Genomic DNA, 27,170 nt, shown 5'->3' on the forward strand with positions numbered 1-27,170 from the left:
CAGTGAGGGGAAATTGTAATGCTAAAGCATACAAAGACAGTCCAGGTAATAGGATGATGCTATTGAAAAAAAAAAGTTTTCTTGTGGGGGTCAGCCAAATGTCCACACAAAGTCAAAACTCAGATATATACTGTGGATTAGAGACATTTATGTATTTTTGTAATGGTGGTCAATAGGTGAGGTTTCTTGGGTCCCAGTTTAATCTCCAATCCTTTTTCCCAGTGATATTAGATTTATGTAGAATTTGTGTAAAGAAAATAGTAATAATAATAATAATAATAATAATAATGAGAAGAAGAAGAAGAAGAAGACAGATACAAACCACCACCACTACTACTACTCATAATTAGGTCAGGGTTGAATGTACGTTGAGGGCGCAGAATTATTTAGTGGCTGCATTAATAATGATGTCTGTGGACGGTCCTGATAAGGATAGAAAGATAAAAAAAAAGTGTGTGTGTGTGTGTGTGTGTGTGAATCGAGGACTATAAATCAAACTACGCAGTCCCAGAGAATACAGGTTTTGTTTAAGTCAGCAGAAGATTGTTGTATGTGCAAAGTTCCAGTGCCACTCACACACACACACACACACACACACACACACACTGCAGGAGTCCTGACAAAGACTTTTTGCTGACACAGAGCATGTGTTTGTTTACACACGTCCTGCGGTATTCCGATTACACGACAAAACATTACATTGATGAACATCTCTGACTCATTATTTTTAATGAAGCAGGAAATCCCAAGAGGCAGCTGTTTTATATCACCAGCACCAATTAAATGTGCAAACTCTACGAATATGCCAAGAGATTCAGTTCGCTGGCCTTTGGGACTGCAAGCTGTGAGAATAGATTGGTGGAAAATAAGGACAAAGAAAAATATTACTAAATTAATGTATGCATTGTCCTCCTAAAAATGTGTGGTGCATTTTATTTTTATTGTTTTTTTAAAGCTTGAAACAATAAGGTGGTGTTGAAAAAAATTCATGGTGCTACTGGGATACAGGAACTAACTCTATAAAAAAAAACAACACTTACACATGGGGTATAAAATACAAAAAGATATTAAATTGAAAGATTTCCCTAGGTTACACTTCACAGATTGACAGTCTTCATTTTGGGATAAAATTGCATTGCAGGTTTCAATCACCGCTCTGAGGAGATACACAAATCTTATATCATATATATATATATATATATATGTGTGTGTGTGTGTGTGTGTGTGTGTGTCTGTGTGTCTGTGTGTACCCCTGCCTTTCACCCTATGTGGACTGGGATAGGCTCCAGCAGACCCCCGTGACCCTAATTAGGAATAAAGCGGGTATAGACAATGGATGGATGTGTGTGTGTGTGTAATACTAAATACATAATAACAGTAAATTATTAATAGGAGATCATTTAATTTTTTGTTTGGCTTGTGCGGGAATGAAATCTACATTTTTAGCTCTGGAAAAAAATACTAAGCTTAGTAAGAAATGTCCATGGAAAGGCTGCAGCTGTACACACTAATGAATATGTTTATATCAATGTAAAACCTAAATAAAGGCTTTAAAAACATTTTATTTTTATCACTAGTAGTTAAGATTTTTTATTTTATATTTTAAATATTTTATAACTGCAAGTGCTTTTGAAGACTGTCCATAATGCTTTGAGTCATTAACAGTTAAAAAAGGTTTTTTTATCATGAATTATGTTATGTTCCTCTGTTTTAGTACTGCCTCCATTCCCTTCTCCACCCTAACTCTAACCTTAACCCTTGGTCCGTGTTCATCATGAGATTAGTTTGTCTTAATATACTTTCACATTCCTTTGGCTCATTCTGAGGTTCATTGTAGTGTGTGTTTCTGAGCCCTGTTTCCTGTCTCATGTCTAATTATGGATTATGATTGTTGCTGGTTTGTTTGTTCTCTGACCCCCACTTAAAATTGAAAATGATTACTGGACAACATTTTTTCCCCCCAACACATTCTGTCCATCTTTTCTATTTTCAGCATCAGATTTGACTGAAGTCTCTAGACATTATTAAATCTCCGAGATTAGACATAATAAAAAACATGGCATCGTTCATTTACACACCAGTTCGATTGGATGTATTGTCCAAGGACTAATCACACAAGGCGTCCAACCTAACGGCTACCCATGAATGTGTTTTTATTGAATCGTTGATGCCCAGTGGATTAAACACTCTCAGATTTATTTCCTCAGTCCTGGAAAAGGTTGGTGTGTGTTCAGTAAAGATCACTGACACATTATTACAGATAAAGAGGGAATACAGATGAGTTCAGTTGAAGTATACACACCCTGGGGGAACATGTCCTTTATATTTATCACCTCATTATCCTCATATTTTCCATGGCTAGCAGTTTACCTTTGGCACCCGAAGCTTCCATTAATCTCTGTGTGTATGTTATTTATGAACCCAATAAACCCATGTTTATTTTGGAGTGTATTCTAATAAAATATATTCAAGGTCAATGAACGGAAACAAGACAGATAAAGACTTTAACCTAGATTTTTACTGAAAAATCCATTTTTAGAAACATTTTTAATGCTCAGTGCTGTACTGCTACAGGACAAGGTAAAACCATACAACTGTGTAAGTACAGCGTTACAGTAAATCTGTAGATTTTTAAATAGAATTTCTGAGATAAATAAATATACTGGACTAATAAAGATATAAACCATGAGTTAGCTCATTGTTCTCTAAAGTATCAAAATTACCAGAGGAGTCCAACGCCGGACCATTCCGAGTGTCTTCGACTCCTCACTTTTCATTTCTGTGAGCCGACACCATGCAGCGCATTCACGATGCTGTCAATCAGTCAGGAATTTAATCCAATCATCATCCCTGGAGTCATTTTTTAGAAAAGAACGTTATGGCAACGGGCCAACCAAAAGACCTTAGTCTTGGAGCCTCCTGCAGAAGGTTTCATTTGCGATTCGATTATTCAAGGCGCTGATGAGAAATGATTTGATGTGAATTACTGCAGCCCACTTTTTCCGAGAAGCAATCAGATGGTCAAAAGGACCCCAGTGTGATTTCTTTCCTGACCTTGAACATTATCGTGAACTTTTTGCTGTGCACATTTCATCAAAAATAAAGGCAGACCCCATAAAATCAGTACGCACTCATCCTTAACATCTACGAGTAACGCTTTACTTTGTAAAGTCAGTAGTGTTCATAGAGATTCCTGACACCTCAATAAGACGTGGCATACAGTAAACCTATAGAAATATTTATAAAGGTTTACTTCATCAGTCACACAAAGTGTTGTCATTAATTATGTTGTGACACGAAAGACAGTCTCTCCAGAATTTTGCTCGATTTTTCTGCTTTTTTCCCCCAAAAGTCTTGAGAAAAAACTACTTGGGGAAATTGCAAGCACAGGATCCTTCTTTTAAACTACTCATGCTCAACACCTGTGAAATGGAGGGCAAAAGCTGAATGTAAAATATTCCTCTAAATTTCACAGTTTGCTTGATTTTGAGTTAATTTCTGCAATCTCCAAGTCACGAAATCCTGAAGAGACTGATTAACATGTGTTATGACACTTTTTGGGCTGACTTAGAATTCTGAATAAATAATCCATATGTTATCTTGAGTGATTCAAATGACTTCAGCTAATGGTTTACCCAAAATCCTGTTTCTTAGATTGGGATTTAGCCCTAGCCTCAACTCGACATATAAAGAGTGATGCAGCAGAGCTTTAGTCCGTCCATCTTTCATCTTTCCAGCTAGTCATATTAGATCTCTCGCTAGCTAAGACAGTCCCATTCTACTTCACTGGATTCCTCATGACTGTGACTCTAAACATCACCGTCAACTGGGAAGTGAGAACAGAATCTAACCTTTATGTCTGAGATAATTGTCTATTTAAACTCTATCGGACATTAATGATACAGCACCAACCGACAATTTAGCACCAGAATCCTCTAAGATATTTAATTTAACTTTTTTTTAATGTGGTGAAGCTTTCTTCTGAGCCGTCAGGATGTCATGTCACAGACACATAATGCTGATGTGAGTGACGTTGCTAAAGGAGGTTTAGCTGGAAAAGTGAACACTTCGGTGGTTTCTGTACTAGGCACTTGGTTTTAACATTGACCTGAAAACCTGTGGAGTCACACTGTTAACTATATCGTGAAAGTTAAAGCTGATGTGTACTATGACAATTCCATGAACCAACAATGACAAATGTGTGTATTTTCATTGTCCCTTAAGTAAAGTGATTTTTTTTTTTTTTTTTTTTTTACTATTTATATGATCTTTATAAATACTGAGTGGCGAAACCATAGGAAGCAACGTATATGGTCTTTCATATTTAGGGTAACACTTTACACTGAATAATCTCGCACTAATAGCTGAATTAATGCTTACTTAATTAGGATGAGTTAAGGGATGAACTAGAATGAAGAATTAATCTCAGTCTACAATGTGAGTCTTGTGAATTCATGCATAAAATAACGACCACCTTGTTTGTTAGTTAATACATTAATTATCATGTAACTGGGGGCTGAATCAAACATGCTCTATCAGAAGGAATCTAAACTAACGTGCATCATTTGAAACTCTATTTAATTTGCCAGCTGCAGCTGCGTTCATAAACATTATTGGAAATCACTGGATTATTTTCATCGTTTACGTCGCATTGATTCTCATCAAGCAGAGAATGACAAACTCATAATAAACACCAGTAAATGAATCTCTAAATATTTTGTGTCATTCTTCATCTATTACTTTTTTAAATCCTACTGTAGTAGTAGTACATACTCTGATTGTCTCATAGCCAGGGCTCTGCTCCTTTACACACATATTAATACAGTCACATTTATTCATATAGCAAATGTTATTATCTATTAACATCAACTAACGTTTGTGTTCTGTTTGATTATTTTCTGTTGGTTCAGTCATAGAGCATGTTCGGCTGAGACTTGCATTAGGGGTTGGGTTAGGGTTGGGGTAAAAGGATTAGGATTGTGTTTCGAGATTAGAGTTAGGGGTTTGCATTAGAGGGTTAGGTCTGTCTTTTGGGGTTAGAAATAGGGGTTTGAGGGCTAGAGTAGGTTTAAAGTTAAAGGTTGCAGTTAGGATTAGGGGTTGGGGTAAGAGGGATAGGTTTGTGTTTAGAGGATAAGGTTAAGGGTTAGGGCTTTGTGTAAGAAGGTTAGGTTTGTGGCTAGGGGGTAAAAAGGTACAGGGTTAGGGTTGGCATTAGGGGTTAGGGAAAGAGGGTAAGGATTGGGGTTAGTAAATGAGGGTTAGGGTAGGGTTAGGGGATAGAGGGTTAGGGTAGGGGTTTGGGTTGAAGGGTAAAATAGAGTTAAGTTTTAGAGTTAGGGGCTAGACGGTTAGACTAGGGGATAGGCTTTTTATTACTTAAACCTTAACTCAATAGTTAGTTCAACTTAAGTACATATAAATTCAGATATTAGTGCATGATGATTATCCATCGACTCTTATAGTATAGTGTACCAGATTTAATATTCGTCAGTCCTAAAAATGTCACACCATATTCTTACGTCAACAACAACTCTAAATCACTTGACGTGGTTGCATTTTGTCACAACTGAGGAAATAAAACTTTACAAACGTTTTATGTAGGTTAATATTATTTGCCATGAAAGGCTTCTGCAGGTGTTCTATGACTCTATGAACACTACCCTGTTACCACTATGTATCACTAACATATTAGTAAAGTCAGTTTATAACACCTTCTAAAGTTAAATCTCACAATCACACTCACAAAGGACTTCTCTAAACAATAAATAGTGTCCTTAGTGTAACGTTACATTAGTTAATACAATACATCTATAATTACACTTACTATCTGTTAAGCATTTTTGTCCTGAGTCTGATCCTAAACATGGTTCTCACACACTCTATTGCGGCGCCGGTGTTAGTGACTGATCAAACGATACACATGAAAACATATTCCACATACAGATATTCTACAGATAATGACACAATGTCTATTGCTACCAAATAAAGCCGTGAATTCGAAGACGTCTACTGAGAGACATGCAGGTTTCAAAACTTCCTCTGAGCTCAGAGTCCAGTGATGTAAATGCATGATGCAGAACAAACTTCCCGGCATTTAACGATCTGCTAAATCTCACAAACTCAGTGGACTATCACACTCCAGTTTTAGGTGAGGCATGTGTGGAAGTCACAGTCACACGGTGTCCTGTCCAAGAGATTAGTGCCCAACACCCAGATGGTTCTACGTTTCTTGCTGAGTCCTTATGGTTCACGCCTGTGTGGCTGGCTCCGAGCCCAGGCCTCTGACGAGCTGATTAAGGTCAGCACTATTGTTCTTGTTGACCTACATATTCTTGGCTCTTACATACATGGATATTTCAAGAAAGTAACCATGTAGCAAAAGGAAAACAAACAGCACAGTGCTGGGAAAGAAAAAATGTGTGAGACAGGAGCGAGAAGATTATATGTACTCCTATTATTACAGGATTGATCAAGAGCACACCAAATACACAGGTGGTTATTATAGCAGCTTATACCACAGCATTGTTGAATTCTCGAATTTGATTCGTCAGAAGGTTGTAATACTATTTAACAGTCAATGTTTGTATAAATTCAATCATTTTAACATGTTGTTTTTGTAACGTATCAAGGATGCTCTACGTAAATGTATTAATCAGTCCCTCCAGGAGATTTTTGTGGACAAATATTTTTCATTCATCCCTCATCTATACCCACTTTATTCCTAATTAGGGTCACAGGGATCTGCTGGAGCCTATCCCAGCACACATAGGGCAAAAGGCAGGGTCAGGACAGGTCGCCAGTCCATCGCAGGGCCACATATAGACAGACAACCACACACACTCCCTCCTATGGGCAATTTAGAATCAACAATCAACCTAATGTACATGTTTTTGGACTGTGGGAGGAAACCGGAGTACCCAGAGTAAACCCACACAGTTATGGGGAGAACACGCAAACTCCACACAGAAAGGGCCCTGCCTGTTCGAACCCAGGACCTTCTTGCAGTGAGGCAACAGTGCTAACCACGAAGCCACCATGCTTTCCCAAATTTTTCATTTTGCTGCATTTTTCCCCTAAATTTGTAAAGCAACTTGCAGATGGTTTTGTGATTTATTTTTTCTCTGAAAACTATTTGAGTCGGTGAAATTAAAAAGCACTCCTTTTAAACTCCTACCTGTGAAGGAGTTAAAAAGATTTATTATTAGTATTGGATGCACGTGAATCGAAGAGGGCCTCGGCTGAATGCTCGTTGTGATGGCGTCACATGACACATCTCACCCTAAATCGGTAGAAAATCTCCAGTAATTTCTCCAGAATACTGTGGCGTTTGCTTGATTTCGGGTTGATTTCTGTGACGGCAAAAACATGAAATCCTGTGGGGCTAATTAAAATCATGTCTAATTGTTTTCTGTTTAACATTTACAGAAGGAGTCTCCAGTGTCAATGCTGTTTAACAGTCAAAGAGAAATCTGTGAATAAACTATTAAACTCAAGGAAGTCTTCAGGAAGGATCTTAAAGAGTGGGAAAAAACAGATATAACAGGGACGTAAAAAAATTAAAAGTATAAACAATTAAAACTGTAAACAAATAAAACATACAACACTGCTGTGGTATAAGATTAATAAAATTAATATTATACCTCAGTAATATTAATATGCTGTGGTATAATATTAATAAAACAGTTTGCCATGCTTATTGGGGAAAAAAATCAACTTTGGTGTGGTCACAATAGCTCTTCTTCACCACAGGCATTGATTATATTTCTATAAATGCACACCCTGTCCTGTTTTATTTGCGTTATTACTTATTTTTGAGGCTTGTGCGCATACAGAAGCAAACGGTGACGTAAAACAAATCTCCGATTTTATGGCGTAATTAAAATTTTAATTAAAATCGTGATCTAAAAACTCACAGCAGCATTTGTTTGGTAATGCTTATGATGATAAAAATAAGTATTGCGAAGAAGTCCACCCTTTAACCTTTATCTTATGAACAAGCCTCAGCTCAGGTTCTTCCCTCTAATGTTACAGAGATGAAGGTCTACGTTAAAAAAGCAGCAATACACATTTGAACAAGTAGGAATGCACACACGTGTATGTACGAGAGGTTTTACAACAATATCTGAGCAAACCTGCTCTACACTTCAGCTTATCAATACACCTCAATAATCACGAAACATGAAACAGCTTAAACTGATATATTAACATCTACTCTAGGAGTGTGCCTATATGAAATATTCTAATCATTTTAATGACCTAGCTTTTTTTTTTTTTTATCACATACTATGAAATCATCACAATATTGTATTGGGCAGCATTTTAACAGTTAAACAGCTTTTTTTAGTTTGGAAAACTTGCTGAATTTTGAGATTTCAGATTTCTAAATTAATCTGAATTTCTCATTCATCCAGTGAATTAAATTCTTGTCTCGAAATTCATTGCAAGTATTTATTCAGATTTTACTAAAATATTAATGTTATTACACTGAAAAAAAAAAAAAACATTCAAAGTTAAAATAATATTTATATAGCTAATTTTTAGTTTAGTTTTTATTTTTCATGTTGAAAAATAATATGTTGAATTTATGTTTTTTCAGTGTGTGAACCTAAATTTATTATAAATCTAAAGGGGAATGTGATTTGATTTTGTAATGCGCCTATGAATATAGTTTAAATTTATATATATTTTACTTTATCACCTGATTTGTTTTGATTTTGTATCTGTTTGGCTGTGTTAAACCAAATGCTGCTCTGTCACCGTAATAACAATGAAATTGAATATTGTAATATAACATATAACTTGTTTCTGGCACATACCTACATCCGACAGAGACGGCGGTTTTAAATCTGGCATCTGCCCGGCAAATTTATAACAACACCCAAGAAGTTTTCTCAAGCATTACTCAAGTGTTAGATGCCTGAATATTCCTACTATAAAAATCTAATTTCTAACTCTATGGAAATCTAGTGCACACACACACACACACACACACTCAAAAGAAATTCTACATTATATGTTGTCTGACCTCTCGGTTTCCGCAACTCCCATTACTCCTGTTAGTAATTATGAAAATTTGTTGTCTACCAGCCGGTTCTCTTATGCAGTGCAGAAGAAGGTCAGGGAGGTCATTTTATAAAACCTGAGTTCTCCTCCGGAAAAAAAAAAACAGGCCATATGGCAAAAAATATCAATGCTCTGAATAAGTAAGGAATACTATGACGAATTTCTTGACTACAGTACTATACGGAGTCCTGTGAGATTAGTAAAACGTTTTACTGTCTCTACCTGATAAAGAACATAGAAGTACTTAGTTTCTAAAGAAGACTGAATCACAAAGACCGAAAATGGTCCCTGTTGTTTCATTACAACACAGCTACTCAATAACAAATGTGGCTATGTTAGCTTCCTTTCCAGGGACGTCCGTTAAAAAAACCTAATTCTGTTAAAACAGATCATTAAGTTCTAGACGAACCTACCATCCATCAGCATTATCCATTATATTTCTCATTCTTAGGTGAGAGTTCAAAAGGTCTGGACATCCAAATGACACCTTAAAGCAATGGCTGAATCTCCTGCCTCCGTCCGCATGTCAGGGCGAACGATTCAAAGAGCCATCTTCATGCTTCCTCATCACCTTCCTCCAGCTTCAGAGCGTTCACACTGAGGCTCTAGAGGGGAACACAGCCACGACAGGGCCCTAAATGGAGCTACGCGCCTTTCTCGGGCGCTCTAAAGAGAAAGGACGAGATGTCACAAGAGGTCATCGTAGTCGAGGAGTTTGGAGTGCTGCCGGCTCTTCCACAGCCGGAACAGACGGAAGTCAAAGTACATCTCGATCATCTCCTTCCCTACAGCAGCAGGAGGAAGAATAATATCACTTGCCGGAATCTCAAGACATGGAAAAAATCTGCTGTGTGAAATGGTTATGTAGTTGGTTCATGTCATTAAAGTGTAGAGTTTAAATACAGATTCTTATTTAAAGCACAGCTAATCATTTACAGCAGTGGGACATCTGATCAAGCTGTGCATGAATCCATAGGAGATTCAATAAAATACAGACAAAGCAAATGAGGGAAAGAGGAAGAAGAGAGGAGCAGGGAGCTCCCCTGGGTCCAATAAGGAGAGCAAGTCTGTAGGGGAAAATAATGAGAGTTTAATTGGAATGTAATTAACAACCAATCGATAGTCATGGCCAAAACGATAACCGTGAGTTCAAGTCAGGATTGTATGTATGATCGATGTACGCACATATTATTCACGTGTGTGATTCTGCTTGTCTGTTTTTCTGTCTGCCTGCCAGCGTGTGATGGATGAGCATCATTTACTGCTTTACACCATGATTGAGTAGAGATATTGGAAACCACATGACTGAGTACCACATCTTGTTTTTTTGTGTGTGTGTGCGTGTTTTTGCATGATTATGTGAGTGTATGATGGTGATGAGTGTACTCACCTTGTGCAGAGAGTTCCAGAGGACTCTTAAACTCCACAGCATATGGTCTCATCAGCCTCTTGAGGTTCTGCACAAGCTGAAAGAACAGCAAAGTGGTTTTTGTTCCAATGTCATGCACAACAATATGGCAAATCGGCACGCACATTTAAAACAGAACTGTTCAGTACATAATGTCTAAATTCCAAACAGCTGAACTTTTGTTTTGTTTTTTTTTTCTTTTTCAGACAGTGTTAGATATAAACCTACAGAAGAACGTGATGGTTATCAGAGTTGTTGGGAGCCTGAGGGAAGCGGAGGTGGTATGTGTGTCACGGAGCAGAAGGAGTGAAATTACAAGGAACAGTAGAGTGCTAAGCTGCTGGTTTTAGTCAGGATTATGATTGACCTTAGTTGGAAGGGGCTCTGATGTAACATCTGTGGGAACCCGTTCTCTCTGGATCACGATATTTCTCTAAACTCAAGTTCCAGACAGAGCACTCACTCACAGAGCACTCAATTTGCTCACCCTAGCCACTTCTTTTATTCATCAAATAATGAAAAGTCTTTTTGCATTAGTTTATAGTTGATTCAGATGAATCAACCATGAAACAAGTTCTTCTTGTTACTAATTTTATTCCAGCTGCTGTTTCTCTTATTTCTACTGAAGGCAAAAAGACAAATGAATGCAAGTTTCAGCTTTACTTCAGACTGTTACAAAGCACTGAAACTGAAGACTCCTTCCAAAAGTTCCTCCTCTCAAAACACCAGTATACCGTTTTTTTCTTTAATGCCAGTTTTAGCGGAGAGCCCCTGTGCTGCTATTATGTAGAACGAGCGTATTAATAGCAACCTTACAGCCAAACTACTGTTCTAACACTGCATTACTGGAGGCGAAGGCTGTGCAGATCGTAAAAGTGCAAAATAAACCAGCTGTGACCAAGAAAACAAGAACTATAAACTTGTTCAGTGGAAACAGAATACAAGAGAAGTTGTGGTGCAGAAGACAACATGCACAGTGAACAATATCACCAGAGCGTAAATAGTGGTGCTAATGAGGAGGAGAATGAAACAGGTGGAAGTGATCAGTTACACGCGATGTGGTCGTGTGACCTGATGGATATAGTAGTTCAACCCGGACTTCGGCATACCCATGATAACTGCTCAACAACTTCTAACCAATCAAAAGCAATTCAAAAAAGCACTGTTATACAAGCCCTTCATGTAGCTTCTTTTCCAAGACCACTTTTCTAAAATAATTTTTTTCATTTCAGTTTGCAAGTGAAGACATGCCCAGATATTTAATTTCTAACTGTGCTAAAATCTAACACACACCCACAAAGTACTACAAATTTTCTTTAAATCACTACCGAGTGCAAAAGTCACTCCATAAATACTGACTTTATTAACAGTTCTAAATAAAATGGACATTTTCTCTCAGTACAAAGAATTTCTCTATAGTACTGGATGGATTTCTGTAAGTTTTAAAAAGATAATGTGTCTGTTCTACTGTTACTTGATGGCTTGTCGATAAAGGACGACCTAAATCCATCTGTACACTATATCACTTGATACCGAGCTAGTTCATAGGCTATAAGTATATAAATTATTTCCACCACGGTACAACATCCATATTTATTGTGAATCATAAGTTGTATCATGTGTCATTTCTCTTTCAGTAAACATTCTGATAAATTGACTCAGTTCCTCCGAAGATGGAAAATGTCACCCATCGTCACCCAAGCAGTCGAGTGAATTATGACACAGCAAGTTCTTAACAACTTTTGTTGTCCCAATTGATCATTTTACGAACCTCGAGACTCTCGAAGTGCTCAAAAGTGCAGACCGGGAAGAGGATCGTGGGGCTGACAGTGTCAGCGCACTTATAGCTTTTTTGGTCTCAAATCATTTTTCTTTCACTCTGTGAATGCTGTCTCTACCATTCTGTCTATTCTCTTCTTGAACATCAATCATCTGAGCCACAGCCAGGCTAATCCATCACCGTGTGTAAGGGCAGACGAGTTCAAATCGATCACACCAAAAGTTTGTCTCGGGCATCGTTGACTAGTGGACTGAGGTCTAGATGCAGACCAAGTTGTGTATTTCAGTGGACCAACTAAATACTTGAAAAAATACTGTAGAAGGGAAAAAAGTATAGAGTTTACTATAGGTCAGATTAATTTAACCCTCGTGTTATGTTCACTCTTTGAACACTTTGGTACCTTCCGAGCCAATCTGACCCAGGACTTCACTGGGGTTTTAATAGCACTACAGAAAAATATAATTAAACATTAATGAAGCACTAAGAATGCAGTAACTGATTCAGTAATGTTAGTCACTTATCCAGACCTTTGCATTTAGACCTTGTATCAGTTTCTTCATTACCTTCCCCCCATTTATCCAGCTGATCTAGACAAAATATAGCAATACCAGTTCCCAGACACAACACCAGAAACATTGCAACAACAGGACCCAGAGGTATACACACTCAGAACCCAGGCTGCCATTTTGATCAATGTGTTCAGTAAAAGAAAGACTCCTATTTATGTATGATTCTCCTAACACCTTGGTAAAGTCATTCTATAATAATAATAATAATAATAATAATAATAATAATAATAATAATAATAATAATAATAATAATTAACAAGACAAATGCCTCCATGCTGAAAGCTTGGCACAGAAAATGCCCTGAGACTGCATTCTAAGAATACATTACTCTTATGTGACACAAGCATCTTCGGTTCTCTAGAGAACAAAACGTTGCGTCAAGCGCAGCATGGCATGGAGCTCTGAAGTGCTGCAGATATGTAGATGGAGCAGGGGGTTTATATTTATAGAAGGATGACTGAATTTCCCACCTGCCCCCCTCCATTACAAAAGAGCTGAGGTAGTGCAGGTGAGAGCGTTGGGGCAGAAAATCTCTATAAGTAGCAAAAAAAAAGCAAGAAATGGCCATGTTTCTATCCCCATGTGGAGATTTCAGGTACAGGTAAGAGCCTTACAGTATTTGCAGTTTTTTTTTTTTTGGAGTATTTTAGCTTTTCCAGTTATTTTTGTTAATAAACATTCCATAAAGGAAGTTAATGGAATGTCATATATTGCGTTCAACTCACGCTCCCATATCACTGAGGTGCAAAAAGAGACTGTAACTATTTCAGTACATACTGTATGATAGTAAAATATTTGTGTGTATAGCATATGCATACAGATCTCCAGTAAAACACACTAATCTGATAATTAAACATCATCTGGGGAAAACAAATCTTAGTGGCAGAGGTATAAATGGACTAAGAGGGCTAAGCTCCCATATTTCAATAAAGACATCGATAAAAGCTTTCATTTTTGTCATCCATATCAGATAATTAGCTGTTGACTTCCGAGTGATTATATACGGCTTTCGTGGAGGTCCACCAATGGTTTTAAAAAACACACACACAGAATGGTATGAAGAAGTGAAGATAATGGTATGTTCACATATACAGCACAGAGCAGAGACAAAGCGACTGGAGATCATTCATTTTTAATGAGAGCTGCCAGCTTCCAGTCACATAAATGACAGCAACAGTTGGCAACCAGATATGGGTGTGTCCAGCGAAGTTCAGAAAATTTTAACTTTATGTAAATATGGAGACACCCATGGGACTACCCATGGGAGTGAAGACAGTAGAGCACACTGGGATCTGTGGCAAAGAACACACACTACTTCTTCATCTACTATAATATGATGCAGATGTATAGAAACACTGCTGAATTTTATATCCATTTTTTTAATGTTTCATTTTAGCAGCAAGAAACTGATCTGGAGTACTATATGCACAACCCAGCGATTTCTATTACAACCATTAGAAGGAACACGTACTGACGACTTCATAGTACAGAGACTGGCGACCTGCAGCGATAAAATCACTTTATGTGTGAATGTAGCAGAAGACTGAATTCTTTCTTCCCAGACTGGTGGTTTCTTGACATGTCTATAACATGCTATCATCCTTTTTCCCTATAAATTGCGTTTAAAGGGGAAACCTAAAGGCAATGGACCAAGCACACATTGTCTAATCAAAGCATAAATCACACAAAAGGACAAACAACAAAAACGTAAGTGTTTTTTTTAACAGCTTTTCAGTTTATCATGTTTAATATGCAGAAGAAACATTGCATTTTCCCAGTAGAGCAGCAAAGCTAATTGTTTCGTTGGTTTTTGCTAATTTGTTTGGTCATTAGCCAATTTTTCTCCCAGTTGTTCATGAAGTGCTGTAACAGGGACTGGCAGATCTGCTAGCCCAAAACGGTGCATGAATTATTCTTTTCCAAGACTTAGGCTTAAGGCAAAACATCCTGTTCCATTTCTTCCAAACTGATTCCGTTACCCCACTTTAAATAGACTATTTTATCTAAACACAACAGAGTAAACTGAGCTAATAAAGAACAAACAGCTCAGTTATATAGACTAAATATTAATCAGACAGATATAAACTGTACAGTATGTGGGTGGAATTTGCACAAAGACTCATATATTCATCAGAAACAATAGAAATGTTTAAACAAATGAAGTAAATATCAGCATTATCAAGATTAAAGAAAATATATTCAGCATTGTAAACACCCACACGAGAAAATAACAAACACAAGCTCTGTACAAAAATCCTTTATATAATTTTGTTGGTTTTATTATTTGCCAAGTTATCATACTGAAAAATACACTAACAGCACAATCTTAATGCCTACGGTAATCTGTAAGAGTAAAATACATTAACACAACAGCAAATTCAGAAACATGCAGCAAAACTAAAATGACTGGGCGGGAGGACGCTGATATGATGTTATTTTAGAAGTGCTGTCAGCTTTTTAATATGATTCTGCGAATGCCGAAAATCCACCTAAAGGAATTCAGGTCTTTCAGACAAAACGCCTATTCCTCACTACAATAAAATACTGGAAACAACTTCAAAATGAAATCATTTATTTTCCTGGGCTAAAAACTGGATAACAAACAGTAAAAAGTGTGATTCTTGTTCCAGGTGATTGTCAAGCATGTGATGTTCAATAGGGTCCTACACTTAATAATTATGCATGTCGTGTTTTCTGGATTTATGTTACATTTTTAATTTAGCTGTTGTGTTGTCTTTATTGTTGTCTTTTCTGAATTAATGTTGTGTTTTGTGATTCGATGTTACTGTTGTGTTTTTAATTGCTGTTGTGTTTTCTTCATTATTGTGTTTTCCATAATGCTGTTGAGTTTTCTTATTTAGTCTTACAATTTTCTATTTTCTATTTCCTGTTTTTTTTTTTTTTATAGCTGTTGTGTTTTCTAATTAGTTGTTTTCTTTATTGCTGATATGGTTTGATTTGATGTGTTGTTTTTTGTTTTCTGACCTGTTGTATTTCTAGATTGTTAATGTTCCATATCTTTATCTCTGCATTGTGATAATGCTAAAACCTTAACAGACACCTGATAACCTAGCAGCTAAAAGTGAAGCTCTGGTAACCAGAGGCAGTTGCGTGGCATCAGTGAATCCTGGTGTGTGTTTGTGTGCATCCTAAATGTGAAGTGTATCTTGTGTCCAGCTAAAAGTGAAGCTCTGGTAATCTAAGGGCAGCTGTGTGGCATCAGGGAATCTTGTTGTGTGTTTGTGTGCATCCTTGTCAGAAATGTCGTACAAAAAAAAGAGAGATACATAGAGACAGAGATACAGTTATAGAGCAGGAACATGAGGTGCAGAGGTAGACAGGTCAGTGGTGACAGAGTGACTCTATCAGTCACAGTGTGTCAGTTTCTTCCACACATCTTTCACACACCTCCACCTCTCACTCAGTCTAGCTTACATAACAGTCCCGACAGACAGGTGCCAATTTCGCCCTATAGACTTCGATTAAATACCCAAATACCAAAACTGAACAGGGCAACTAATGTAAACCTTCAGCTGATAAATAACAGATGCTGTACCTTCTCTCCGTTAGCATTGCCCAGCACATAACAGCCCATAATATGGATGAGATTGGGTTCAGGATTCAGCAAACTCATAAGCCGAGCCAGTTTCTTCCAGAATCTGCACAAGAAGAGATACAGAATTAAGCATCAGGATTTAAATACCTGAATAAAGAGGATTGTGATACAATAGTGAAACAATATTGGTTTTTAATAATCTATATACTTCATCTTTTTAATCATTTTAAAAGTATGGAATAAAACATGATAGGATGCAATGATGGGGTTGTGTCATGCAGCCCAGGATGAAGTGGCGTTACTGTTGCTTAAGATTCTGAAATGCTTTATTCCTTCATTAGAACAGCAACTTGTCAATGATTACACTTTTTGATGATTAGTTCACCTAACATCACAATAAACAGCCCTCTTAGTTCCCTTTATCTTATTTATACAACTAAGCAGTTGAGGGTTAAAAGCTTTGTTCAAGGCCAAGTAGTGGCAGCTTGGTGGCCCTGGGATTTGAACTCACAACCTTCCGATCAGCTGTGTAATGATGCATTTGTAACATTATTCTGCTGATTTCAACCCCATTTTCCTAACAATCAGCCTTCATATTGTCTTCATTTTGACCATGAAACTTTTGTCCTTCTGGATCCTGTTGGAATGTCCTGGTCCGGTTTAACTGCATAAAATATAAAATTATCAGCCAATTCTGTTACCCCCTTTAATTAAATTTATTTACACTTATTACCACAGAATATACAATTCAGTTTGTCATCACGATCAATAGACCTCATTTACATGAAATAAAACCATATTTCTAATATAAAACCATTTACAAATTTGACCCCAAGGAAAACAGGAGGGTTAAACAATAGTGAAAAAATTCTCATGAGCTAGACTGCTTACTTATACAGTGAAGCTTATGATATGGAAAATTCATGTAAATTGTTTTTTATATGAAACATGATCATGCTCTGGAAATCCATCTTCCTCTGTAAGCACTGAAAAATGTTCAGATGTGAAAAAATACTTCACTTTTTTTCCCAGAACTTGGGGGGAAAAGCCACTTTATGAGTTCTGAGTACAATGTATTGCAGAATTAGTGCCTGTTCCACTTCTGGTGTAACAGCTACAAACAATTCTTCTGTCCCTAGCCTCTCTCTTGAATTTAATAAAACCAAAAGTGCAGCTTGTCATGTGACTTACAGTAGAAATTCCTGTGTCTTGAAGACTCTGACTCGTACAAAGCATTGACATTAAAACTGGACGCTAAAAAATTCTAGTTGAGTATCTCACCACGGAAAATATCACAGTATCAGTGATCTTTTTTAATCCGGGTATTTGGAGCCTCCACTGTAGAAGTCTCTGTGTAAGCTATTACTATCCGTCTGTCCATCTGATTATGTTTCCTCAACGAATTCAGTTTAATCAAGCGTTTATAAAGTTTTTCTTACTTCTTTAAGTGCATTCATTATGTCATTACTACAGTAATTATGAGATGACAGCTCTTCTGCTCAGTGCTGTGCATCCCGTTAGAAAATAGCTAATGGAAATAAACTGGAATAACCTGGAATTAAACTTCAACATTTTAAATGTGGAAGTCGCTGTCATTTTTGCGTCCGAGTTTGTCACATGGTGTAGTCTGAGGATTCAGAGCTCTCAAGTGGTCATTTATTTTAGGACTGATATGATGTCTGTCTGTCTGTCTGTCTGTCTGTCTGTTAGTGAGGGGCACTCACTGAATCATGTCCTCCTCCTTCTCCACTTTAGCAAATGTGGCCACTTTGTTCTTCAGGAGATAAAGGTGCCCAGGTCCTCCCTAACAGTTTATAGAAGAGTGATGCAGTTAGGCACAGTGTACACACACACACACACACACACAAACAAATGTGCTCACACACATATATGTACACACACAGACACACACCACATACATACTGTAAATTCACACACACAAACATATGCACAAATACATACATACACATATACACACAATCAAATGTGCACGCACAGACACACACACACACAAACAAATGTACACACACAGACACACACCACACCCATATACATGCACACACATAGACACACACATATACATTCACACACACAGACACACACATATACATTCACACTCACAGACACACACACAAACAAATGTACACACACAGACACACACCACACCCATATACATGCACACACATAGACACACACATATACATTCACACACACAGACACACACATATACATTCACACTCACAGACACACACACAAACAAATGTGCACACACAGACACACACCACACATATTCAGACACACACACACACACACACAACTACACAGACTTCTCACCTGACAGAAGATAAGCATGTTCCAAATTTTGCAGCCTTTCCTGTAGGCGGTGAGTTTCTTTTCAATCTCCTCTGGGTTTACAAGAAGTGAGACGAGGACAGAGAATAACAGAGACGGAGAGGCAAAGCAACAATTGAAAATATAGAGAAGACAAAGAGAAAAGGAATGAAAAAGGGCAAGATATAGAGACCTCCAGAATGATTTAGCTGTATGAGTTAATAATCATGGCTCACATTAGATGAGAAAGCTTCTTATAGTAAACATGGAGCAGCTGATAAACAGGTCGCAATTATTAACACTCACCCAGTATATCGTCAAAAGTCGCATGCTCGTGATCCTGCACCAGCAAACACAAGAGTGTTTCAGACGAGAACATTACCACTTACTGTGCATTATTGTTTCTACAATCCTACAGCCTAATTATGTCTGATTTATACAAAACGCCTGAATAATCCTCTTCCCACTTGTTATGTAAAAGTTCGGTTACGGCAGCTAGGCAAACACGTCAATTTACATTACTAAAACACCCAAAAAGCACGGATGAGCATCAGACCATCAGGGCATTAGCATTACCAAGCATCTTTCATAACATGCTGGACAAAAGATGCTTTGATCTGTATGAATAACAGAGTGTATACTGAAAGACTCACATAGAGGATGGGGATGATGGACGGGTCGTTCCTGCGTATGATGTTGGGCACATACTCCGCCTTGGGAACCTTGGATGAAATCAGCTACAAACAAAAAAACAAAGAAGACAAAACATGACAACGAATACAAGATCAATCAGTGGTATCGGTTGGGGCAATCATGCTAAAGAGGCTTGTGTTCAAAGGAAAATGGCTGGTTGTTTCCATCCTAATGAGGCATCTAGATGAGGAGTAACATTACGCTCATTACTGTATTGTTTTGTATGGATTTTATATATATATATATATTAAAATATACATTTGTATATATGAAGTAATCTGATTATTGGATAAGCCTACATGAGTCAAGCAAGCAGATTTCTGTCTTTCTAAATAAATGAAAACTAACCCTAGTGCAAGCGGATAAAGGTCTTTCACACTGGCAGTTTAGATGTAAAAATGAAGTAAAGATGAAAAATTAGAAATACATGAAAAATTGGTTAAGCTGTAATGTGGATCATGAAGTGCACAGTGGTACTGAACCCAAGACAACCTGTAGGGTTGCACTGGAGATGTACTGCGATTCCTGTAAATGTGAATACAACAGGAAGTAAAGTAAGCTGTGTGTGTGTGTGTGTGTGTTTAAGCAAATAACAACATGATTAGTTTCTACAGCACATGGTAGAGGTAGGGTTAGCTGAGTTATGACAGACATACACAGCTCCCCTCTGATATAAGAGATCACAATGCCTTGTTCACATGACCATCGTGAACATTTGTTAAGATCAGATTACTAGTGTGAACGGGAGTGAATGAGTGTAACATTGTGCTTCACCATGATTTTAGGAGGAATGAAGTCATCGCCTTCACAGGCCAGTCGCTCCAGCTCTTTCTCCTCCTCCCAGTCCACATCATCATACTCCCCCTCATCCAGAGTGCCTGAGGATGCCTGCAGATCTCCACCTGAGACAGAGAACCAGAGAAAGCCAGACACCGAGGCACCGACAGACAAAGACAGAGACAGAAAGAGTGAGGATAAAGAAAACGAAACCGCAGTCTAAGATTTCCTGTTGATTGAAGCAGCCGTATGCAATTTCTGCGGCCCTCTAACGAGTGTGTGTGTGTGTGTGTGTCTGTGAGGATAATACAAATGACAAAATTAGAAAAAGTAATACACTTTTACAACTTTTACAAAAAGATACTAAGACAACTCATTCCACTCGGTCAGTTTAACCTATCAAACTATGTATGGTACAAATGTGGCGGTGGAGCTAATTTCCAGCCCAGAAAACTGGAATTTGTACAAGAATTGTAAACCAAACCCTGAAATAAAGAAACTAATCCTATTCATTCCAAGACGATGTTTAATTTTATTTAGTATCATGTTACATACTTATTATATGTATAGTAAAAAAGCATAAATAAATAAATAAACAAACATTACAAACATTACAAATTGCACCTTTAAGAAGAAAAATAGGATGAGATAATTAGCAAGACAAACACCAGATTGATCACTCGTGTTCTATATAAAATAGAACACAGACAGATGGAGTATGTAGATGAGATATGAAATTACATACACATAAACTTACACACACACACACACACACACAGGGCTTGCAATAGGAGTTTATGCGTGAAAAATGCATGCAAGCGCTCCTGTTCGTGTTTGTGTACACACGCTCCTGCACATTTTTAATTTTATTCTTGGTGTGTGTGTAGGTGAGTGTGTGCACACTCACTGTCTCTGGAGTCGTGGAGCGAGTCTGGCTTGATGGGTGTAGGGTCACTCCAGGAGCGGCTGAAGCTCTTCGCTTTGCGATCGGCGAATGCTAATAATGGAGCGGAGGAGGAGAGCATCACACACTGCCGTTCACAACACACACACACACACACACACACACATCACACTCATCTGGCAGGATCCCGCTGTTGTGGGTACAACTGCGAGAGTGATGCGCCCTGATAGGACTTCCTATCAAGCCGTCAAGCTTTACAGATGGCTGCTTGGAATTTACATCCAAACCCTTAGGAACTCTTAAACAACAAAAAAGCTCTATTTTCGTGTAGGCTCAAGCTCGGCTTAGTAAAATACCAGCAGTTTGTTAACAACTACAAGGATACCCTCTCAGCTTAAGGCCAAACACTATCTTTTAGACTGTTTTATTTCAAGATCTCTGTCCTAAAAAAATTCCCTACGCCAGAAAACATTAAGCTCCAGCTTTATTTCTGTTACAAAGCCCTGAAACTGGAGACTCCTTCCAAAAAAGCTGAATAAACACCTCGTCAAGGAAAACCACCTCATATACACGACTGGATATCAGAAGTGTCATGATATTGTGATTAAAGCCTGTGTTTATGTGGAACAACTTACTATATATATATATATATATATATATGTATAAACATCGGAGTGTCATAAAACAGATCATTAACCATTTTTATTAGTACACTGTTGTTCCATTACTTCTGTGGAATAGAAATCGACTTATCTGACTTTTTCGATCAGTAAAAACAAATGAATTATTTGATCACCGTAAGTCTGATATAAAATGAGTCGGGACTCTGTTGGCTTTCTATGTGAGATGTGTGTTTTTCCCTCTGTTGGATAAACTTACACAGAACTTGGGGCATCTCAGAGAGCAGAAATAAGTTTGATATCAACATTTACTTTGATTATATTGATTTATTTTTAATATATTCATAGAAAAGACAAAAAACAAACAAACTGATATTTCTATCTATTTGGGTTTTTTTTTTTTGTGACTACATTGCCCCTGGTAGACTAGGTACTTAGGAAAAAATATTAAAATTTTAACTACTATGAGCTTCATATAAACCACAAATGTGAAGTGTGACATGACAAAGACATTCAATGCTGAACATGGACACAACAAAACAGGCGCAAATTCCATTTTTTTGGCTTTGGATTTTAATTCTCACAGCTGAGCAATCAAATTTGAGTTTTTCAACAGATCAGTGCTTCTGGATATCTCAGCACACCTTACTACACCTTTTTACAATTATATTTCTATTATTTTACTGGCAAATTTCCCTGCATGGAACTAGTACTAAAATCCAAATCATCTATTAGCCACACCCACATATACTTGCACCTTATTTGTTGATTGGGTCATGATTACGAAAATAGAGCTCTCAGTCTGGTGTCAAGAAAAAAACAAACATAATGTGTCAATGCTTGAAAATAAATTCAATTTGATTTATTTTCAGAATTAGTGTACAGTTCGTTTTGAGCTGCATGTAAATCCGAAGGACAATAAAAATGGACGCGTTTACTTTACACACACACACACACACACACTCAGCAAATGCATTACTCACACTGAGCCTTCATCCTCCTGCTGCCCACCATCCGCAGGTGCTTCCGGAAGTTTCTGAAGCGCAGAAGATTAGGTGAAGACGAAGAGGGTCGAAGAGACAGAAAGGTGAGGGAACAGAAAGAACAGTAACACCAACACACATGGAGAGAAGACAGAAGCAAGAGGAACGTTTATAGATGATTCATTCACATGCAGTCAAGTCACTTATGAGAAATGCATGAGGACGAGTGTTTGAAGTTACGGAACTGCGTCACATCTGAGTTTACACTTGGTTTGTGGGGGGAGAAATAAATCAGCTTATTCAGCATATTAACAACGGCTGTAAATGTTCTCAATTTAAATGAGGAATCTATTAAGAACATATAAGAAAATATACTTGTTATATATACAGAGGGGCCCAAAAAATGTATACGCACTTTAACAGTTGTTATCTATGCCCTTTTTTACAACTCAGATTGAATTATGGCAGCAATGTGTAGTATTATGTTTCCTCTAAAGATGTCAGTAGTCACACCATCATTGACGCTATCATTTGTCCATTAGCAGAAGGCTAAAGAAAATGGCAAAGGCACGCTTGACTGTGGAGCGACGCAAGATCATTTTGAAGTGATGATGTAAAGTTCGTGTGTGAAGTAGAACCACAATGGCGACATGGGTTTGGAACAGAATCACCAATACTAAAATAACTAAAAATCGCAAAAAATTCCTGATGTTGTTCATACAGTAGTTCGCCGAAATCATAAGTGTCTGGACGCGAATGGCGCCCACTTTGAGCGGTCAAACTATGTGATATGTGATTGCATAATTCAAACATGACTTACAGCTACCCTTTGATGCTTATATTAATTCAGTAATAAAAATTTGTATGCGTGTATTTCTCATGTTGAAGTGTGTATACAAATTTTGGGCCCCGATATATGTTTCCTAATTTATTTATTTATTTACACATTGTCACATCACAGCTTTACTGAAATAGAGATGTAGAGTCATAGCAACAAAGAAAAACTTCCTGAGGAATCAAACTCAAATTAAGCCCATGATTATCTGGGTGACACTGGATTATAAATCGTTACAGAATGCAGGTGTAGAAGAGTTTTTAGAGTGTCCATGTAGGGCCATCCAGAGAGATACTCTTATGATCACTTCAGTAATACAAACCAATAGAAACTCTGAGGATAACAATTACAAAAAGAGCAATGCTAAGACAGTTCACTTGAACTCAATGTCTGCTACATATGTAGGGGTGGAGACCAAAATACTGGAGTTTTCAAAAGTTTGGACACACCTTCTAATCCCATGGTCTTTCCTGATGTTTATTTCTTTCTACACTGTAAAACAATGCTGAAGGCGGCCGAAATACACAATAATGTCCTCTGAACAGTTGATATTGAGATATGTCTGCTACTGATGCTCTGTAAAGCCTTCATAATGCCTCTAATCTGAGGTGCTGTTAATTGGTGATTTCTGAGGCTGGTCACTCTAAATGAACTTCTCCTCTGCAGCAGAGGTAAGTTTTGGTCTTGCTTTACTGGGATGGTCTTCATGTGAGCCAGTTTCATCATGGTGCTTGATGGGTTTTGGTACTTGACAATACCGTTCTTGCAAGAACTATTCCAGAACACCTGACCTCCGTGTCTTAAAATAACAACTGACTGTTGTTTTTTGTTGTCATTACATATGGATTACCGAAGTCCATGTGTGTTATTTCATAGTTTTGAAATCTCCAGTATTGTTCTAGAATGTAGAAAATAAATCCCTAAACAAAAAACACTGAATTAAAAGGTGTGTCCAAACTTTTGACTGGTAGTGTACAGGATTATAAATCAATCCCTGAAATGAAGAAATGAACCAAATTCATTGCAAGACAATATTGCTGTCTTGTAGCAATGTATCATTTAATTAAGCAGATCCTTGTTCAGTTAGGAACTGTACAGTGTGTAGTTCTGAGCTGAATGTGAGAGAGATCTCACCTCTACAGACAGCGCAGCGGAGGAATCTGACTGACATTCCAACAAGCGAAGCACTGCCAAACGCTTTGGCAATGCAAAGTGGTGATAGATTTACAAAATGGTTTCTTCAGTGCTGAAAGTAAATAAATAGATTTTGGGGAAAAAAAAGCCCTTTTTTTTCGAACATGCTGTCTCGAGCAGCTATCAATATCACTTCCAAAAATAAGACAAGCCTGACAGGTGTTAAACATGGCATTCAATCATAAAGTTCAGTAACATGCATTTAGCAATACACTTAAGATGTGTTATAATAATACAACATTGTCTTTATTTTGTGTCATTTAAAGGTAAAAAATGTGGGCAGAAACATTAGTTAGTTAATTAGTTAGTTAAAATTCTCCCTTCATACTATTCATCCTTCATTTAAATGTACAATCCAAGAAATTAGTTAGTGTTCTCCTACAAATGAATCTTTATTTGTTGTGGTCGCTGTGCGTTTTTGTTTGTATCGTTTTTATCTAGTGTCCTGAAAAGTCCTATTAAGACCCATCGATCGGCGCAGTGATGAGTATTCGATGTCCAAACCCGTTCTGTTTACCACGTCTTGTTTTTATGAGGGCTTTCTTTCAATGCTGCCTGGCAGGTGTAAATAAATAATGCACAAACAAATGCAGAAACACACTTTTCCCTTGTGAGTGCTGATGCTAATCAAAAAGAAGCCGAGCTGCTCTGCTTTCTCTCATTTCTACCGTTTCTCTCCTATCTTCTGTCTCTTTGCTATCCGTCTCTCCACTGTGTTCTTTTTCAACACAGCTTCTATCTGGTACATGTACAACAAATAGCTAAACACACACACACACACACACACACAAGTAATTGTGTTAATGTTACTCACTTCAATCGAATGCATGCATTTGGTTTAATTAAATTGAACAATCTTTTTTTTCCTGTGTTTTCTTTTTATTTTTTGGACAATAAAAGCACCTGTAAGCTTATTAACATAATTTCTAGACATTTCCGATCTTAAAAACGACGTTCTACTGCCAGACGTCCTAATGTTGCTTCTGTCTAGAAGTAAAAGTATGATGTAAGCAACATTCTCTGCCAGAAGCACAATATAATACAGCTCTGCTTGGCTACAATAAAATTGTAATCACTACACCGCAGTGCTGCACAGCAGCCGAGCCGTTCGAGCAGCTCATTACCTCTTCCAGCGTGAACACTTTTAACTATGGTGATGTTGACATCCTCAAGTCCTCGTGCATTTCCCCTCAGCTCTGATGGATATATGCGCAGGACCAGGTTCTAATAAAGCAGCACCGATCCTCTCTGTTATTAATTCCTTCCCTTTTCCCTTCCGTGAGCTGTTAGAAAACATGATAGGTGATGGGAAGCGTAGATCTTTTTAACACCTTTCAAAAATAGAACGCTCCTCAAGAAAGGTGGGTATTTTAAGAAAGAGTTTTTAATTATACGCTCTAATGATCTGTCTGCGAGTGTGAAACAGAGTGCGAGTGTTTAAAATAGAGAGGTGACTCAGTCTCTCTGTGTGACTCTGTGTGTCTGACATGTTCATTGTTTGCAACCATGAAGTTTTGGAATAAAGACAGCTTTACTTCCACACACACAACCTTTAGATGAGGTTAGTGTATTTCAGTTTGTATGGATCTGTGTGTGTGTGTGTGTGCATCTTAAAAAGGAGTCATGCTCCAGTACCTGATAAACATTCTCTCAACTTTTGCAGCAGTCTATAAAAGGACCCACTAGCTTAAAGACAAGCTCCTTGTCTTTTAAGCGAAAACAACATGAAAACCAAGCATCCGCATTGTCTTACATGTTGTGAATAGTGCTTTAGGTTCGAAAGCACTAGAAGCAAGAACAACTGCATGAACATACACCGATAGATGTATTTTAAAATACACTAAATAGTATGAAGAAACGGCTAGATTTCTTCCTAAACCAAACTGTGACAGAGTGAAACACGACTTAGGATTTCTCTATTAATTATTTATAATTCATCTATTTATTATTTATAAGTATTAAAGTTTTAGTTTTAGAAGTTTCTAGAAGCCAACTGAACTGCCAGCTGAAATTTGAAATTTATGAAATTTGTTAAGATATGATTCCAAGGTTGGGCTGATTTGTTCCTAACCCAGACTGTGACTGAGCGAAACACTCCGAAGAATTCGTTTATTAATTAATATAGAAGTGTCTAGAAGGCAAAAAAAGAGAGAAACCTAGCTGAAAAAAATTCCCAGATATGATCTAATGCTAGGGCTGATTTCTTCCTAACCCAGACTATGACTAAGAGAAACGCCCCAGAATTCATTATTATCCTCCTAAGACCTAACCTTGCATTGTAGATTTCTTCTACCTATTTGGGTTTGGAAGGAACCAGTAAATATAATAACCAGATATTATCTTTGAACCACTTTTTTGGTGTACAACAGGTACCAGTTACAAAGAATTAAGTATTATGGTGCACACAACCAAAATTGTGATGTCCACATACAGGTTGTAGGAGGTTAAAGAAGA

General features: G+C 37.5%; 1 protein-coding gene across 3 annotated transcripts in view; it reads right to left on the minus strand.

The window, feature by feature from the left end:
- Window positions 1–2,498: 2,498 nt before the first annotated feature.
- nsmfb (NMDA receptor synaptonuclear signaling and neuronal migration factor b) overlaps window positions 2,499–27,170 on the minus strand; it is a 51,754-nt gene continuing 27,082 nt past the window's right edge. For all 3 annotated transcript variants that reach the window (XM_058375057.1, XM_058375056.1, XM_058375058.1), the window contains 10 exons: window positions 22,688–22,740; window positions 21,088–21,177; window positions 20,178–20,305; window positions 19,364–19,447; window positions 19,017–19,050; window positions 18,714–18,784; window positions 18,104–18,183; window positions 16,380–16,482; window positions 10,457–10,532; window positions 2,499–9,851 (listed from right to left, as the gene is read on the minus strand). In XM_058375057.1, coding sequence (XP_058231040.1) covers window positions 9,754–9,851; window positions 10,457–10,532; window positions 16,380–16,482; window positions 18,104–18,183; window positions 18,714–18,784; window positions 19,017–19,050; window positions 19,364–19,447; window positions 20,178–20,305; window positions 21,088–21,177; window positions 22,688–22,740 — 817 coding nt within the window. In that variant the 3' untranslated portion in view covers window positions 2,499–9,753. The remainder of the gene's footprint in view (window positions 9,852–10,456; window positions 10,533–16,379; window positions 16,483–18,103; window positions 18,184–18,713; window positions 18,785–19,016; window positions 19,051–19,363; window positions 19,448–20,177; window positions 20,306–21,087; window positions 21,178–22,687; window positions 22,741–27,170) is intronic.

This window comes from Hemibagrus wyckioides, linkage group LG22, assembly GCF_019097595.1.
Source record: "Hemibagrus wyckioides isolate EC202008001 linkage group LG22, SWU_Hwy_1.0, whole genome shotgun sequence".
NCBI lineage: Eukaryota > Metazoa > Chordata > Actinopteri > Siluriformes > Bagridae > Hemibagrus > Hemibagrus wyckioides.